The sequence below is a fragment of the Cyprinus carpio genome, chromosome A16 (genome assembly GCF_018340385.1).
Source record: "Cyprinus carpio isolate SPL01 chromosome A16, ASM1834038v1, whole genome shotgun sequence".
Lineage (NCBI taxonomy): Eukaryota > Metazoa > Chordata > Actinopteri > Cypriniformes > Cyprinidae > Cyprinus > Cyprinus carpio.
This window is the reverse complement of record NC_056587.1, coordinates 17,157,097-17,177,157: the sequence shown is the minus strand read 5'-3', so window position 1 is coordinate 17,177,157 and position 20,061 is coordinate 17,157,097. Positions and strand designations below refer to the sequence as shown.

The window sequence follows — 20,061 nt, the reverse complement described above, 5'->3', positions numbered from 1 at the left end:
GGTCTGTATTTCAACAAGAATATTCCTCATTCATCTGGAGCTGTAAGAGGAGAAAACTGGGTTGGGGTATAGAAAGTTAAGAAACAGATTTTATATATATATATATATATATATATATATATATATATATATATATATATATATATATATATATATATATATATATATATATATATATATATATATATATTATGGTCAATAAAGAAACTTATACTTTTATTCAGCAAGGACACATTAAATTGATCAAAAGTGACAGTGAAGTCATTTATAATGATTTTAATTTCATATAACTGTTGATCTTTTGAATGTTCTGTTCATCAAAGAATCCTTGAAAAAAATAATGTACTTTATTACGATTTCCAACAAAAATTTTAAGCACAACTGTTTTCAACATTGATAATAAGAACTAGTTCTTGTGCACCAGCATATTAGAAAGATTTCTGAAGGATCGTATGATCCTGAAAAGTGGAGTAATGGCTGCTGAATATTCAGCTTTGTCATCACAGTAACTACATTAAAATAGAAAAGAACTATTTTAAACTGTAAAAATATTTCAAAAATATTACTGTTTTATATTTTAATTTAATCAATGTAGCTTTGTTGAACCTAAGAGTCTTCTTTCAAAGACATTAAAAAAATCTTACCAACCACAAAATTGAACATTAGTGGACTTTAAAAGCAAATGGGTTTATATATATATATATATATATATATATATATATATATATATATATATATATATATATATATATATATATATATATATATATATACTGTCTGTCAATAGTGTTGCATTTTGAAATCTCAGAATCAGCAGTGGCTGTCTATTGACCCTTGATCAAGATTAATGTTTGTTTGTTTAGGTGGCCGCTCTTGAATGCGTGTAAGTACAGGAAACAGCATCTGTGTGCCTGTACAAGCTTTTAAACTGCAGCAGTCACAGAGAGTAAAGACCTGCTGCTGACCTTGCCTGTGATTAGCCCACTGCAGCACTGCAGCTGCTCAGAGCTCGAGCACCATCAAGCAGAGAGAGATGGTCACAAACACTCTGAGCAAATCCAGCATGCTCTGAATCACAAAGAAGGCACTTTAGAATGGTGACAGTAAGCCATGATGGGCAGTCAGTCTCTGGGGTCAAGGGCCTCTAATGCACTCGGGCCGTTTCCTTGTTGTGCCCTTGAAAATGTGCTAAAAGTACGATTTGTGTATGGCAACTCCATTCAAAGAGGCTTTTGCTCACTGGTCCTGTGCAACTTAGTCTAGTGTGTGCTTTAAATCCAAGGTAAATGGCCTTACATCTACTGTCAAGACTGTTCGGTGATCAGCCTCTTTCTGACTTCTCATTTGAATATTTTCATCTTTCTCCATTAGAAATGCAACTTTTAAAACATTTACAGTCTGAAATGCCAAGAAGTGATCATTCACAGGTAGATGTTCTTGCTTCATGGCTTCATTCATCGTTCTTCTGTCCATTAAAATCTATGTTCCTGAAATTACTTTGCCTGAGAGAGAGATTTCTCTAACATAGTTAGATTAGCTTTCAGACAGCGAGTCGGAATGGACTGGAGACAAGTGATGGTCTGATCAACCATACTCCATTTTAAAAAGCCATCTGCTGTACAGTCTGTGTGTCTGTATGTGGTTTCTTTCTTTTTTTTTTCATTATTACAGCTGCTCTATTTTTTACCCACACACAGACAACACAGTTTATTTGATTTGGGTGCGTGACTGAAATTTGTTGCTGTTTGTGTTTTTCATTATTATTATTATTATTATTTTAAAGGGACCTGCACACCTAGTCCCCCCCCCAAAAAAAATATAAATCATAATAAATGATTCATTATTGTTATTATGTAAATATAACCTAAAAGTAAATATTTCTTATTATATTATGCATCATTATGTAAATATTATATATATATATATATATTGGAAATGAATGTAGCTAACCTATAGAAATTTCCGTTACCTTTTTTTTATTATTATTTAATGGCAATGATAGAAATCGTCCTAAGTGTGTCTAAAATATGTTATTGGCTAGAAATTGACTTTATGAGTGCAATTATATCCACCTTATTTTTGAACACCGAAGTAAGCCATTTCTGTGAATTTACGAGACTTCTGGTTCATTAGCCGCTTAAGGGAAATAACGTGAACAATAACAAAGTACAGTAAACGATCAGATGGATTGCAGTACAAATCAGTGTATTCATAGTTAAAATAATACATTAAAATAATAGTTTGCAATATCAAGCAGCAAAACGAGCTGTTTTGTACAGCTAAAAATAGCAGGAAGCAGATGACACCGGAAGCCAGACACATAAAATTTACAAATGCACCCGCTCTTATGGGAAAAATAAGGGGGATACAATAATTTTGACCAGTAATAATAAAACTATTGGTCAGAAGGTGTGGGATCCTTGTATACTGTATTTTCAAACACTTGTGTGTGAGACATACCAATAAATAAAAGTGTTTTCACTCAAAGAGACTCCTAATCTGAGCTCTGAGAGAACTGACACCACCCTCTCAGTTTCTCTGAAAATGAATGCTATCTGAGCAACACACCAAAAATGTCTGGGTCCAAAGCTACATTGCCAACGAGTATAATGACCTGTCAGTGTGTCAGATCCCAGTGCCCTGGCTGTCAGCTCTCACCAGTGATCAGACAAAAGGCAGAACTGAAGATGAGAGTCTGACTGTCAGCGACAGCATTCACTCGCACATCTGAATGACTGTGGCAGGTGGAGCTGTTCTTTCATTTACCCAGAATGCCAATCACAGGAGCAGGGAGCACTCCTGTTGAATAAGGATTGCATATCTCCATATCGCTCCCTTCGGGGTGCAATCTAGATTTCACTCAGACTGATCAAGACTGATTTCATGGTCTGAAATAATTGAAATAAATGTAAAAAGAGTGACAGAACTAAAAAAAAAAAAAAACTTGCTTTGTGTCTGTAGCTGCAAGCTGTAGTGATATCTTATTATTGATTCTTATATCACAATTACATTCTACAGTGGTGTATATATATAATATTTGCCATGTCATGCCTTTCTGAAAGTGAGAAAGTCAACATTTTGTCTTTGTTTGTCTCTTCATATATTCTTCTTTATATTCTCCCCCATGAATGTCTTATTTTTTATCTTTTACACTCTAGGTTATTCATAAATTTGAGAGGCACGTTTCTCAGTTCAACTTTTTTTGCTTTGGCATTTGCAAAGTGGAGCTATGGCTTATTATGATGCAGTGCTCCCCAACTTCAGTGACATTTAAGAAATAATATCAATATTCATGAAGCATAAGAGTAAACATAGCAGACCGACAGAGTTATGCAGCTAGACGTGGGTCATCTGGGCACTGATGATTACAATCTGTTAGTTATGTGATGGAAGATGTCCTTTTATTGTGTGTTCCCATTCTGTTCTTTCACCCCTTCATGTGCACATACAAGGTATTTTTGTCCTTTATGTCTACAAGATGGACTGGGGCTGAACATTTCTTTTGCATTTGGAGCTCTGTTTCACCATCATTAATTTATCACAATCAAACTGGAATTTGAAAGTTTCTCCCTGTTGGATATGGACATATTTTTAAATGCTTTAAAACTGTTAATTATGAGTGTGTGAAATTCAATGGCCATGTTTTTAATGGATTACTAGCCTACTACTTACTGAATACTACCATTTAAATCATGTAAATTCACTCGGCAGCAGTTTTGATAAATCAGTAAACAAATCATATCAAATGCCATATTAAGCATTTTGATTTAAGCGTTTAATTTTATACGAGTGGTCTGCCACTTCCTACCAAACTGTCTCTTATACCACCTAATATGTTTTTAAAATAATAAGTGAACTAGTAGGCACTATTCCATAATAAAGGTTTACAATGCCATTCAAATGTTTAGGGTCAGTAAAAAATGTTTTTTGAAAGAAGTCTCTTTAGCTCACTAAGGTGTTTGTTTGATCAAAAATACATTAAAAACGGTAATATTGTGAAATATTATTATAATTTAAAATAACATTTTTCTAGGTAAATGTATTTTAAAATGTAATTTTCAAATACAGTAAAAACAGTAATATTGTGAAATATTATTACAATTTAAAATAAAATTTTTCTAGTTGAATGTGTTGTAAAATGTAATTTATTCCTGTGATGGTAAAGCTGAATTTTCAGCATCATTACTCCTGTCTTCAGTGTCACATGATCCTTCAGAAATCCTTCTCATATGCTGATTCGGTGCTCAAGAAACATTTATTTTTACCAACGTTGAAACTGTTGTTCTGCTTAATAATTTCATTGGACCTGATACAGTTTTTTTTTATTTTTTTGCATTTTTGCATTTTTTATGTCTTACATCTTAACTGTTACTTCAGATCAGTTTAATGCATCCTTGCTGAATAAAAGTATACATTTCTTTAAAAAGAAAAAAAGAAACTTATGAACGTTGGTGTGTTTTATACTTTAAACAATTTTATTTACATTTAATAAAACAATAATAAAAATACAAACAGCATTGCATTTGGTTCATTTATCACACTGCGACTAGTCCAGTTGAGTGCATCCATAGCATTGTGAGATAGAATATCTCATAAAAATAGTGAGTAATAATAATAGTATGCTAATCAGAATATAGTTTTATTGGCACAATTTCTGTCTCTTCTTCCTCCATCCTTTCATCGTCCTTTTTGAAAAATCCACTTTCCTGCCACCCTTTGTTTAGCGTCTTCTTCACAGGTGTTCAAAGACAGCAAGTGAGATCTCAGTTGTGTCACTCTTCCTGTTTGCCTCATTTAAAATGGACAGCTGCGCTGTTAAAGGAAGGAAACATTTCATCACACGGGTTGGCCTTATTTAAAGCCATTCAACAAACTGAGCAGTTTTGAGGTGCTGGTGTGCAGTTGAAATGGTTAATGATAGCTCTTGCTACACCCTGCGGTCCTCCAACTTGGGCCTTGCTCGCATAAGCGGAAAGATGATTCCACACTGATTAGCCCTGAAGTAAACCTCCATTCTCTCCCACTGATGGGCTAATGAGGAGAAGCAGAATGAAGGTGGCTGCACATTAAGAGACCATATGTTTTGACTGAGACATGGAGAGATGTGAGGAAAGGAAGGTAAATGTGGCTTCCAGGGACAATTACACCCATGTGTGGGGGATGTTGCACATGTTGAGACTCATCCTTTGGGCCAGTGCTATTTGTGACTTATGTGTGTGTGTGTGTGTGTGTTTTGTATGTGTGTGAATGGATGTGATGAAACCTTATGAAATATGCTCATGCTTTCCAAACTTCCATCCGGCATATCGCACTCACAACAAAGGCCAAGAAACAAGGCTGGTGTGAAAACATTTATAGTAGCTTGTTTTGCATGCTGTTTCATGCTAATATGCTTACACAACAATGTGTAATTGGTAACAAAGTTACATTTTCTGATGGTCAAAGCAATATTCTGGGATTAGTAGAAGTTAAGCTCATTTGACAGCATTTCTGGTGTGATGTTGATTCAATTTCTTTTAAACATTTTTTTCTTTTCTTTTTTTCTTTTTTACCATGAGGTCCTTGCGGTGGAATTGAATGAGGCCAATCCATACAGTATATGTTAAAATACTCTTTCTTTTAAAGGCCACACAAAGAAAACAATATGAATGTTAGCATTAATTTAATGTAAAAAACTGTTTACTTTAACTTTGTTTTTGCGTAAAGTTATATTAAATTGTATAACTTTGTTGCCATGACAACAGAATACAATACAACTCTAAAATGACTAAAAATTATGATTTATACAGCTTTACAGCTCAAATAATACACAAGTTTTTATAAAATTATAATGCCTGTTTAAAATGATAAGCTTCACATTTCTGTTTTTTAATCCTCAAAAATTGGCAGTTTACTTCCATTGTGCACTACACACTTTTTAAAAAAAAAAAGAAATGAACACGGACTTTAGTAAATAATTAGTTCTAATAATTAGTAAATAAGTAATTAGTTAATAATTACATTTATAAAAAATGACAGTAAATATATTTAGATTTGCATATTACACTAATTATATTTAGATTTGTTGATTGATCCTGGTTTCCAAAACAATATTAAGCAGCACAACTGTTTTCAACATTGATAATGATACGATGTGGTTTATAAACACCAAATCAGAACATTAAAATGATTTTTGAAGGCTCGTGTTACACCAAATGTAGTAATGGCTGCTGACAATTCAGCTTTGCCATCACACCAGTAAAACAACATGGTGAGTATATGATGTCCGAATTTTAATTTGTAATTAAACTATTGCCTTAAACCATAATTGTATGTATCAAACACATGATATATATCACCATTTGAGGATCTCCAATGAAGTACAACCGAATGACAAGAAGCCTTTCTAACAATGGTGTCTTGAATATTTATTGGTATCTCCAGAGCTCTGCTGTCTATGTGTCTATGCCAAAAGACTGTCAGTCCAGTCCAGTGATGAGCTCAGGCTCCTGTTTATGCAGGCATAAAGGGACTTTTCTGAGGCTGAGTGGACACACGTCTTTTTTGAAAGCTGGCTTATCCAGACTTCTCTTGCCAGAAATTGTCATGTGGGATCTGCTTGTTGATGTGTATGGGAGTGTGATGGAAGATCCACGAATGGAAATCTTGGCTTGGAATGGCCCTGCTCTTCTGGTTCCAGGTCACATTTTTATTTTCCTAATGAAAAATCCTGTAAGGCCTGATTTATTATCAGTGAGCAATGAAATGGTCAATGTTTGTTAAGATTTGCATGGTTCTCCCAATCCTCTTAAAGCTCATGTGTGATTTCAACCAGTTTTTGACTCGTTTAACAAGTTTCTTTCTTTCTTTTAATACACAAGATGTCACACAATAGAGGCAATTACTTCTTTTCTGATGAATAGTCACAAGAAGCATTCTGAGAGGTTAACAAGTTGCCTGGTGTACAACAGAGCAGATGTTTCCTGACAGCAGTGTCGGAATACAAACAACAGTTAGACAGAGAACGGATGTGTATTAAGCATCATCAGAACTGTATTATTTTCACTTTGATAAGTGAGATCTATTAGCATATTCAGCAGCAGAAATAAACAGCTGCTTCGGGGTCCATGTCTCCCCGACTGATGTTTATTCCCTCCGGGAGAACGCTGAGTAGATGGCACACACAACTTTCCCAATAAAACAGCACCAGCTGCCCTGAGGAAGCCCCTGTTAATAAAGAGCAAACACCTGGAAGAGTCAGGCGAATATATTATTATAGACCTTAATGAAGAGAAATGGCAGGGTCTCCAGCTGGTTGGTGCAAATTAAATGGGCACCCTGAGTTATATAAACTGACCATTTTAATGCTGAAGTAAACATAAAAAAAAAAACCATTTGGATAAATATGATTATTTATTTAAAGAATATTTTCAAGAATATATGAATATGCTGAAGTTTTAATTTGGAACCTTTGTGTCTCTCCAATCACTATATGCTGTGTATGCTCTTCTGTGTAAGCCACACCACAAGGATGTGCTGTTTCTATGTGTATTTAGCTTTGATTTAAAAGAAAACAGTGTGATGATACAGATGATACAGAAGAGCATAGGCAGCATACGGTGGTATGGAGAGACACAAAGGAGACTGTTGACAAAGGAATTATGGAATAAAGTTTTTATTTTTGTTTTCTTCGCTTAAAAAAAGTGTTCCCGCCGCTTCATATAACCCAGATTGCACATCTGATGGCAGATGGAGTATTCTGACGACGACTTTCATACCTTTTATGGACCTTGACACTGCTATTTATTTGCCAGTCTATGGAACAGTCTCAAGCCTCCCGGTTTTCATCTAAAATATCTTAAATTGTGTTCTGAAGACAAACAGAGCTTTTACGGGTTTGGAACGACATGGGGGTAAGTGATAATTGACAAAATTTTCATTTTGGGTTGGAGTATCCCTTTAACTTTAAACGGTCACTTCTGGTCAATATACCAGTCAATAATGAAGCACTATGAAGCAACATTGTTCATCTCGGATGCAATTATTCTTATTAAGCTTTTGTTTATGGCAAATGGCATGTGAGAAATACAGTACACAGTTCATAAATATCCATTTTACACAAGTGAAATACATTAAAAAGAAAGCCATTTACATTATAATTAAATCTTATTAAATGGTAAAAGATCTTCTATGTCAGAAAATAAGCAAGTAAGCTGGGTTGTTACCCCTTGCAGAGAGCAGCGTGAAAAATGAAAAAAAGAACAGAATCCTGAGACTCTGAGCTGCCGAGGAAAGTTAAACAACTGAGACTAAACCATGACTAGGCGGCTGAGGAATGTCAGATTAAACAAACCCTTTTCTTTGCCTGCATGAGGTGAGAGGAAGATACATTCTTCAGGAATTTGGCAGTGACATGGTTTTATCGTTTCGTTCTGAGATTTATTACATTTACTGATTTCAAGAGCATTATGAAAGTTAATGTTAGGTGATTAAATGGTGTCTCAAAAGAGCTTAATGAGAGTGATTAAACATACCATATTTTGTTTGTTTGCATCCTCTGTATAAAAATGCTTTGTTACATCTGCTATTAGTATGAGATTGATGAGAGCCATTAGTACAGTTGGTTTTGCTGGTTAATGGTAAGATAAGTAGAAATGGATTGGGCTTTTACAGTACTAATTGATCAGTTCTTTAAAGTCAATTCACAGGTCACTGATTCCCTGTTCATCTGGTCCTGAGTATCAGCTCTTGTCAAATGTCTTTTTACTTCCCAAACAAGCAGCTTGTCCTGAGATTAAATATTGACCTTAGAAATCCTTCTTGAAAGCTATTAACTTGATTAACCTCTCCTGAACATCCACTACAGTGAATTCAGCTCAACTGGATCCAAGACTGTGTTTGGAATAGAATACTAGTATACAGTGCGTGCTTTACCAAAACGTGAATGAAATGTGATAAAAGCATAGGCTATAATAAACATTTCAAAGGCTTAGTTGTCTCAAAAAGACAAATTTGACATTATTTGCTAATGTATTTGCTAACCTCATATCATTAACCTCATATCATAATGAAGCCTCCTAATTAAATAATCACACCGACAACCATTAAGAGCAGTTCTGGACATTGTATGGCTTCACTTTCACTGGATGGAAAAGAGCAGCTTGCACATTCTGATGTTAATAACCCTTTTTGTGTTCTGCAGAAGAAATTAAGTCATGTGGATTTTGAAAGATACGAGGCAATAAACATGGCATACTAATGTTTGTAGTGATGGGAGAAACAAAGCTTTTGGTAACACTTTATGATACCTAATTTATATTAACTAATGATCTGTTGAGCATTATTGAATGTTTGTTAATGATTTATTAATGAAAGTTATTATAAAGTGTTACCGTATAATTGATTAAATGTAATTAACAAATAATCTATTCACTTCAAATATGTTATTTTATTAAACTGTAGGGCTTGGTTTGTTTGTTTTATACATCAAATGTGGGCAACATAATTTTTCATGATTTTTCTTTCTCGTATTCCACTCACACAGAAATTTTATATACTGAACATTGTGTACATACTGCAGAAATAGTAGTATTATAGTGTGTTACTGTCCAAGTAGATAATTGTTTTCTGGTGTGTTTACAGGTGGACAGGACAGAGGTGATTCGGAGCTGTCTAAACCCCACGTTTTCTAAGGTCTTCACCCTGGACTTCTACTTTGAAGAGGTCCAGCGACTACGTTACGAGCTCTATGACATCAGCAGTAGTCATAATGGCATGAGAGAAGTGGACTGCCTGGGAGCCATGGAGTGCACACTGGGCCAAGTGAGCATAGAAATTCATCAGGCTATGTGTGATTATTATGGTTTTTCTAGTTTTGCTTAGCAATGCTCATTTTGCAACAGCATCTCTACCTGATCGTTGATTGCACACATTCAGGGAAGAGTGGGGCCGGCACTGTGCCCAAATCAGATGAAGTCTCCTAATTAAATAATCACACCAACAACTGTTAAGAGCATTTCTGGACATTGTATGGCTGACTGAATTTTGAAATGTGAGATGTCTGTGTAGCCAGCTCAGTGCAGGAAGGACGGTCGGCCCAGATGGGCCATGTTACTCTCTTATCTGCAGTTTGAGCAAATGGAAAACCAGACACATGATCTTCTGCCAGATGGTTAAGATTTGCAGTTTCTCAGTAATGAATTTGCTAGAAGCTTATAGTGTATAACGGATGCCAGTATTCATTTTGTTTGATATTCATGGGTTTATTTTTTTGCATCAAACCACTTTCTAAGTCTGCTTTTCTCTCTGAGGAGCTGGGTTGTTTGTTTTAATTCTGTTTTGGTTGGAGGGGGAAGAGGTGAGTATAACTGTTGAAATGAGCTGCATTTAATAAAGTGAGAAAGCGAGGTGTTGACACTCACTCATAAAGAGTTTCTAGGGGAAATAAAACCAAAAGCACTCCCTCCTATTTATAAATATTTAACAGTCAATAATGCAGCACTTTAATAATGCAGTGGATAAGACTTCATGGTGTAATTATGAACTAAACTTACATGCCAAATTCTCCCCAATGTGTTATTATGTGCTGCGTACCTCACATATTCATGTTTTTGTGTGTGTTCTGTCCATCAAAACAAGGTGGCCTCTGACCGACTTAAAATATCTTATTTCTTTCCAAATAGATCATCTCCCAGAGAAAATTCACCAAAGCCCTGCTTAAACAGGGCAACACAGTCGGGAAATCGTCTATTATGGTGAGCACTTTCCCAAATCCCAAATTGATCTGTTTGCTTTCTCTCGCGCTCTACTTATGCAAATATCCAGTGGTGCAAAAGACCAGCAAATGGCCTTATGCAAACATTTCACAGTTTAATCTTTAAAAGCTTTGCACTTTATATGATAGGTGCTTTGTATGATCAATGCCACTACTGAACCCAGGCAAACATAGAACAACTTCTCAATGTACACAAAACCCTTCCAAAACAGTCAGATGTGGTATTGAATGTGAGCTATGAAACAAAAATAGCAGAAAATGGCCAGAGGAGCTTCTTAATGCACATTGACAGGAATGCAGAAGCAACAGTTGAACATGTAAAACTCAGTTGGTGAGGAAAGCAAGATCTATAAAACAAATGTCAGTCTTCACGGTTAGCTTCTGATTCTGTTTTCTCGTCTGCTGAAAACAATTCATCACTCTCAATCTCAATCTCCAGATCACCGCTGAGGAGCTAACAGGAAATAATGATTACGTCGAACTCTCATTCAGTGCGAGGAAGCTGGATGATAAGGTAGGAAGACCTCCTGTGCACGTTTATTCAGAATATAAAATGATCTTATGTACTGTAACAACAACCATCAGTTTTTGTCTGCAATTGATTTTGGGCCTTATGATGCATTTTAAGAGGTCAGATTATAAACCACTACCATTCAAGACTTTGGGGTCAGTAGGATTCTTTAAAATAAATAAATGCTTTTATTCAGCAAGGATGCATTAAATTGACAGTAAATACATTTATAAAATTAAAAAAGATTTCTATTTCAAATATATACATAATTTGTTTTAAAAACAAAAATCCAAAAAAAAATTTGACGCACACACACACACACACACAAAAAAAAAAATTTGACGCACACACACACAAGCACCGTCCCCCATTGCTTAACATACATATTGTTGGTTTATGAATAGTATATAAAGTAAGGCTAGTCCCAAAACTAATTCCTAACAGTTTTAATACAATTAGGTTGGTATGAACCACCACAGTGATTTAAACATGTAAAAGATAACACAAAGTGAAAATAACATGGCATTTTTGGGTTATGGAAACAACAGTTACTATGGTGAATAATAATAACATGAACTGTTAATGAAACATAGAAGCTGCTCCTAAATAGAATGAATATGATACCTTCATGCAAATCCTTCCCAGCAAACACACCATGTATCAGTTATGTAATTTATTGGTGTTTACTTTAATTTTTAAACGTTGCATGCTCATAGCTTCTTTTGTGCTATAGTGAAGTGATATACAGCATGCGCCATCACATTTGCGCATGCAATTGAAGAGAACTTGCTACGAGCACATAACGTCTGACAGGACAGGATAGTTCGAGGTGAGAGATATTTTATTTTGTAACCAGTTATGAAAATAATGATAGAAAAATGACACTGACCTCAAGCATGACAACATCTCATCTGACTGCAGATACTGAATCAGGACAGCACGTTTTTCTCAGGCGCACTTTTCTTAAACTGCATCTGACAAAACAGCTTTCACACATGTCTTTCAAAATTAAAGTCTCACATCAGAAAAAACAATTTGAATTTAGTTTTTTTGTTGCTGATGTTGTTTCTTTGACTGTACACTCCATGACCCACTCAGAACGCTCTTGCGATCCACTTTTGTGTCACGACCCATCAGTTGAGAAACAGTTTTAAACTATTAATATACAAAAATTTAACATTTTAAAATAGAAAACAGTTATTTTACAGTTATTTTCAGTTGTAATATTTCATGATATTACTATAAGTATTTTTGATAAAATAAATGTATCCTTGATTAGCATTAGAGACTCCTTAACATTGAAAAATCTTACTGACCCCAAGCACAAAAAACACCTTTTATACCATTTTTTAACCCTCTTTCTAATCCCTAGAATTAAAGTCTGTTTTTTTTTTTTTGGCTATGCCTTTAAGAAAATAAGCATGTGAAATGAACAACAGCAGTTGCTGTCAAGTGTCAAATATAATTGAACTCTCCCATGGTTAAGCCTCATGGTTAAAAGTCTACATTACATTGTGAGAGGATCAACACAGGAATATGAAATGAGCCACTAAAACTGTTGTGATTAGATAGAAATGATCAGGGATGCTGGTAAAAATAAACTTCAGCCTTGATTAATTCCCATACTCGGAAATGTGGTCAGACAGTTGAAAAAGTAAAGAGAGAGATTGATAGAGAGAGTACTATTCCTGTGGGAGACACAATCAACTCTTGTCAGCAGGGTAATTACATGGGACTAAAATTAATAAGAGGGATTAATACAAGCATAACAAATGATCCACAAACATCTCAGTTTCACACAGAGCGTCCCGTTCTGCTGCTTGACAGGGCATCAAAAGGTAGAAAAGGAAAGCCTCCTTCAAATCACTTTTCATTTAAGAGTTATTTTCCTTTCCTAAGTCATGATCCTTTCATGAAAATCATATCCTTGGTATCTGAGTAATTAAAACTTTGATCAGAGACCCAGGCTGTCAAGATCCTCTGATCTTTTGATATGTTGCTGTTTCATTCTCATAACTTAAACTTTTGTTTTGATTAGCTGGCTAATCAGAGCACACCTCGCTTTTTTAGAGATGAGCTTTGTAAAAATCGACGTGTTTCAGAAAGGCGGGGCATAGAGGAGCAACAATAATGTACACCACATAAACACATTGCATTACACCAAATACACAAAATAATGTTCTTTTTTAGCAACGTCATATGACCCCTTTAAATATATTAAATTGATAAAAATAGATAGTAAAGACTTATATTGTTAGTTGAAAAAAGTATCACATGCTCTAAAAAATACTAAGTAGCACAATTGATATTATTATTAATTAATGATATATATTGATGATCTTTTATGTAAGGAAAAATATAATTTATCAGAAAAATCTAATAGCTACATGCTGCTTTTGACCAATCAGTATTCATGAGAGGCGTGTAATACTGTGTTTTAAATAGCAGTTTATATTTTGCAAAGGCAACATTAGTGAATCTTTTAGGAGCTCTTTGGTGGTCAAATAAAAGAAGAGATGTATAGCAAAAGAGTCTCTGTGTCTCCGAAAAATAATAAAAGAATTTAAAATAAACTAGGAGTGCATTTGATTGCATTTATCATGTAATTTTAGTGACTTGATTATCTTGGCCTATATTGTATGGTGCTATTAATGTAACATCCATCCCCAACCATATTTGGTCCTATCAGGTGAGAAGACCCCTAAGCAGACAGATAGCAGCAGAGCCGACAATGGGAGCACAGGAAACTGCTTGAAAAAAAAGTTACCAGCAAGGACACAATTCATTTTCAATTTGTTTTTGCTAAAAAAAAACAATGTTTCATGTAGTGGCGATGCTGCTTGGCTACATGAATGCATATTAGATGCATCATGCATATTATGGAATGTACAAACTCTCCAGAATCACTTTGTTTGAGATGTTCAGCTGATCTCTGTGCTTGTTATTCCCTCAGGATTTTTTCAGCAAGTCGGATCCATTCTTAGAGATCTACAGGGTAAATGATGACAACACTCAGCAGCTAGTGCACAGAACAGAGGTAAGACAACCATTTCTTTCTCAGATTTCTGTGTGACAGTGCTTAAGCGATACTGAATTGTTCTCTTCCCCTCTGCACACAGACTGTCATGAATAACCTCAACCCCGTGTGGAAGACCTTCAAGACGTCCCTTAACTCACTCTGTAGTGGAGACCATGAAAGAATACTGAAGGTAAAATAAGATGTCACTTGCTATTGGAGATGAATGTGTATTTGACTTACACTAACAAATAAATACATGGAATTTAGTTTTACATTTACATTAGCATTTGCAATTCATGTTCCAGACACAGCTTGGGTAAAAATGGTCTGCTTATTACCCGTCAATAATTCTACTAAAATTTGACTGAAAGGCACTTCAGCACTTTGGGAAAATTATTATTATTATTTTTTTTTTTGATTTTTTTTATTTGTTTTTTTTTTTGTTTTGATTTCCAGTGCATTTTGATGCAGTTAGTTAAGTATAGACTCTTTTTTTGAGATACTGTTGCATAAGTCTACTTTTGGATAAATACTATAGACAGACAGATAGTGCATTTTGATGCAGTTAGTGAAGTTTGGTATATAGACAGACAGACAGACAGACAGACAGACAGACAGACAGACATACAGACAGACAGACAGATAGATAGATAGATAGATAGATAGATAGATAGATAGATAGATAGATAGATAGATAGATTGCATTTATACGCTGACAGGTGGCCAGTGCTGATTTTCATACTGTTTAGAAATGAGTTTTGCTGGACCACCATGTGTGAGATCAGATATCTGGCAGGAGCTCTGATCAGTCACATGGTCTGGTTACACTGGCTCAGGACTATTAGGCTTGTTGAGCATGTGTTTCAGGAAGAATTCACTAGGAATTACCATGTATTCCACTTAAATATGTGCATGTCTTAATTCACCACCTCCCTCTTTCCTCTTTCTGGCCTTCTCTTGCTTCATTTATTCGTTCGCATTTCATCAAAGACTGCTAGGGAAAGAAAATTACTCAGGGAAAGTTTGACACGAATGTGCTCAAGCAGACAAATTTAATATTAAAAGTTGCAGTTTCCCACAAGAATCTAAATTAAAGTACCTCCTGTTAAAATATTATAAACAAGATAATAAATATGCCTTTCACTGCACTGCAGTAGTGCATGAATGAATTAATGAATGAATGAATGTAATTTTATGTAAATTAAACAGTAATTTATATGCAACTATTGATTATGGTCTATGTACATTTTGCATGACCATATTCTACATCGCTAGTTCTACCCAATACCTAAACTTAACAACTACATTACTAACAATTAATAAGGAGCAAATTAGGAGTTTATTGAGGCAAAAGTCATAGTTAATGGTTTAATAATAGCGAGAATTGGACATTAAAATAAAGTGTGACCGAAATATCATATTCAGGTCAGTATTAAATAAAAAATAACATGCTTTTTGTATGATTCCCTCTTATTTTGGTAAAATAATTAACATTTTGCAGATACTGCACAACTGTATGTAAAATATTTTGATGCTCTTGAAAGTCAGCAATTCACGAAACATTATGATCAGCACAAACCTCACTGTTAATTTTGCAAGAAGTAATACTCTTATAGTTGATTTATTGATTAATTGGCTGATGATAAAAAACATACTTGAGACATATACTACTGTTCAAAAGATTTAATTTTTTTATTACCCTTCAGAAATCCTTTTAAGAACTATTGATAATTCTTTCATTCTAGAAACATTTCTTATTATCATGACAGTTAAAAGGAGTTGTGCTGCTTATTTTTTTGCTGTGGAAACCATGATATATTTTATTTTAAAGATTCTTTTTTGTAACAATTTAAAACTTTTTATTGTCACTTTTGGTAGTGTTCATCTTTAAAGCGCAGTGTTACACTGGAGTGATGGAGTCTGTGTACTCCATAAACTATACATTTAACAGTAAGATGCTTTGGGCCCCCTGTAAACATCTCTTAAGGGCACCTTTGTGCCTCTTTTCCTGCTTGTAGTGCATCAGCATATGGCTGCATGTGGCCTCCCTTCTGCCCACTCATGACTGAGCAGAACTCAGACCTTATTGAAGTGAACGTCTCAGCCTCATTTAGTACCAGCTGTCCTCCATGCCATCTGCAGAATCACTCACGGTAGTTCAGCTCACAGCTGGAGCTCACCCCATTCCCAGACCTGACCTTTAGGAGAGAACGCTGCTGTCACACCACTCAGAGCAAAGATGATCAGTGTGGGAAATGTGTCTTCCTTTTAAAACCTCTGCTGAAAACTTAATGGGTGCCGTGATGGTGCCATGTGTGGTTAACTCATAATGACTGTGATTGATTGGATCCTGACGATATTTGACAGGCCTTATCATGACTCCACCGAAACATATTTGTTGTGGGCTAATGAAATATTAAGTGTTATGATTTCATTTTTCTTGTTGTGTACACTGACATCCCATTCTCTGTCATACTGAGTTTAAATGATGAACTAGGCACTTTCAGACAGACTCTCTCATGAACATTAAACTCTCAATCTTTCTGCAGAATGCTTAACATGGCTGTTGGTACATCAGTTGTTTGGTGCAGTCCAGATGTTATAGACACTTTCAGACAGACTCTCTTATGAACATATTGCTTGCTGTAACCTGAATGGTTGTCCTTTATATATAGTTTTCTTAATAAGCTAACATATATACAGCATATATATATATTACCATTCAAAAATTCAGAGTAAGTAAGAATTTTTTTTTTTTTTGGAAAGCACAACTGTTCTCCTCATTGATAATAATAAATGTCTTTGAGTACTAAATCAGCATATTAGAATGATTTTTTGAATTATCATATGACACTGAAGACTGATAAAAAAAATTTTTTGTGAAATTCTCCTCTATGCGCACTAGACACTTTTCACACACACTGCTGTGTGTACATAATCACACAAAGACTCAAATATGTTTACATGCTCGTGCACTACTAATCATCCTGCACTGTTCTCCAGCCAGCTGCTTGACTTACAATGTTTCTCTTTGCACATGTACAGTATTATGTGAAGCATTCGTACAGTCTATATATACATTTTTTTTTTCGTTTCAGTCTATGTATAGGTAAACATTTATATATAGTATATTCATATTAAAAATCTGTCAGTAGGTTAGTTGTGTTATAGGTACAGTGTTTATATGTAGCACTTGTATAGTTTGTATTTAGTTTCTCTTAGTTTATTTATAGGTAAACATTTATATATAGTATTTAAAGTCAAAATCTGTCAGTAGGTTAGTTGTGTATAGGTATAGTATTATGTGAAGCATTCGTATAGTCTGTATTTCTTAGCTTATGTATAGGTAAACATTTATTTATAGTATATTTATAGTCAAAATCTGACAGTAGGTTAGTTGTGTATAGGTTTTACTGTTTTACTTTATTGTTGTATGTCTGTATTTATGTAGCACCGTGGTCCTGTGAGGTATGACATTTCGTTCCACTGTATGTCCACACATGTAGCGGAATGACAACATTTTACCATTTCTTAGTTCAGAAAATGTACTCTGTAGTTGTGCCTTTTCATACTGTATTGCTTTTTTTTTTTTCTGGATGTTTCACAGCTTACTGTATTATGGAGTATATACTCTCTGGTGATTATTTTTTGCCATTTCAAAGAATACAGCATGTTATAGCATCAAAACCTTATTCCCAAAGTTATTTTTAAGGGTTAAGCAAATATGTTTTTTCTCAATTGGAAATTTATTCTTTGTTTTAAAACTGAAGTGTGTAATTTCTCTGCCACTAATGGCACCAAACAGAATTGCAAACATATATATATGTTTCCAAACAGGGTTTTTATTTTTATTTTTAACAGGGTTTTTCCCTCAGAATATCTTTTGTCTTCTACAGGTTAAACAAACAGATAGTTCTGCCCCCATCTAATGGCATTAATTGAGCCGGTGTTGCTGTTTCAGGCTGGTGGAATGGCTACAAATGGCTTAGTAATAGTTGGCATATGTTGAGATACAAGAAAATATAATAACATTAAAAAATGACACACATCAGCTTTAAATTGTGCTTGTCCAACTCATTTCTGTCTTGCATCATAAAAGTATGAAAATGTGGTAACAATATTGCTCAGGCTAAGTGTGAATGAAAATCACCCACACCATGTCCTGGTCTCATCTTTTACAGCAACATTATATAATTCAACCCCCTGTTGTCCTGAATATTGCAGAAAACCTTCAAAGTTTAATTAATTTGTAATGTCACTTATGTTTAATTCATGAATGCATGAGGCACAGTGATGACTGTTGTCTGCTCCAGTTCTTTATGCTGTGTGTTCGGGTTCCAGACATTTACATTTATGCATTTAGCAGACACTTTTATCCAAAGTGACTTACAGTGCATTCAGGCTATACAATTTTTTTTATTTATTTTTTTAACCAGTATGTGTGTTCCCTGGGAATTGAACCCACAACCTTTTGCGCTGCTAACGCAATGCTCTACCATTGAGCCACAGGAACCTGTGGTGTTCAGCATTCTCTGTGGACCATGTGTAGTTGAGTTGGTTCAACAAGAGTAGATGGTGTGCACATCCAGCAGAATTCTATTATTTCTGCTCTGGAGGAATGCTGAATTTTTTTTATCCAAACGAGATGTCTGTAGAGGAAACAAATGTATGTGAGGGGGATGGGGAGAGAAGAAATCAAATGATATGAAAAAAGTGAAAGAAGCAAGAGAAATCATGCATACCACTGGACCAACACATACCTTATAGGTTTTAGTGATATTTGCTTTAGATGCCTTATTAATATTAAATTTTAGCCTGTTGTGTTCTTCCCTTAACATCCAGTGTACAGTGTGGGACTGGGACTCGAATGGAAAGCATGATTTCATAGGAGAGTTTCAAGCTACGTTCAAAGAGATGCGATCAGCGATGGATGGAAGACAGGTAACAGTTTTAACCATTTTTTTTTTTTTTATCCAACTGGCTTTACTTGAAACTACTCTGTGAGATATTCAGAGCAGGGTAAGCTACTGATGAGTAGAAACTAGTTTGATTTCAAGAGTAATCAGCAAAAGTGAAAGATGAAAGAGGAATGAGGTTAGATGAGGAGATCTTCATGATCATGTGGGTCACGGTTAGTTTAGGTTTTCTACACTTTAACAGATTCTGTGGAGAATTACCTCCAGTATCCCTGAACTGAACTTCTGGATTTTTCTCACATATTCTAATCATCTAAAATGATAGATGTATAGATAGATGTATAGACAGATAGCGAGACAGATAGATATCTAGATATACATAGATTCAGATAGATAGATTCAGATTTATTTAATGATTGTCTGAGTTATTGATATGAAACCAAATTCATTTAAGAAGGACCTGACAAAAAACATAACTGAAAAATGACTCAAAATTACTGTCTGCAAAAGAACAATGTGCTCTAATGTAATTATAAGTGGAATAATTGCTTAAGTAGAATAATTTAACTAAATGACAAAACTGATGGAATGCTTTTGAAATGCTGTTTTGTAATGTCTGCAAAACAATGTGTTGCTGTGCACTTTAAACATCAGGCAAGCACACAAAAAGCATCACATCAGAGTTCGTAACCCTCCACCTGCTAGATCTAGAAGTGTCCATTAAGTCATTCTGCACTTCTGCAATTTGGATATTGCATTTCAGGACCACTATGCTGTTTACAAACTGGATAATTGCCTTTTTTATGGTCGAAAATTCACACAAAATGACCCCGTCCTCCTTAATAATCGATAATGAGGATGT

General features: G+C 34.8%; 1 protein-coding gene across 3 annotated transcripts in view; it reads left to right on the top strand.

Moving 5' to 3' along the window:
• Nucleotides 1–20,061, top strand: part of cpne4a (copine IVa) — a 46,208-nt gene that overhangs the window by 11,855 nt on the left and 14,292 nt on the right. For all 3 annotated transcript variants that reach the window (XM_042772994.1, XM_042772996.1, XM_042772997.1), the window contains 6 exons: nucleotides 9,622–9,801; nucleotides 10,662–10,733; nucleotides 11,193–11,267; nucleotides 14,218–14,301; nucleotides 14,384–14,473; nucleotides 19,126–19,224. In XM_042772994.1, coding sequence (XP_042628928.1) covers nucleotides 9,622–9,801; nucleotides 10,662–10,733; nucleotides 11,193–11,267; nucleotides 14,218–14,301; nucleotides 14,384–14,473; nucleotides 19,126–19,224 — 600 coding nt within the window. The remainder of the gene's footprint in view (nucleotides 1–9,621; nucleotides 9,802–10,661; nucleotides 10,734–11,192; nucleotides 11,268–14,217; nucleotides 14,302–14,383; nucleotides 14,474–19,125; nucleotides 19,225–20,061) is intronic.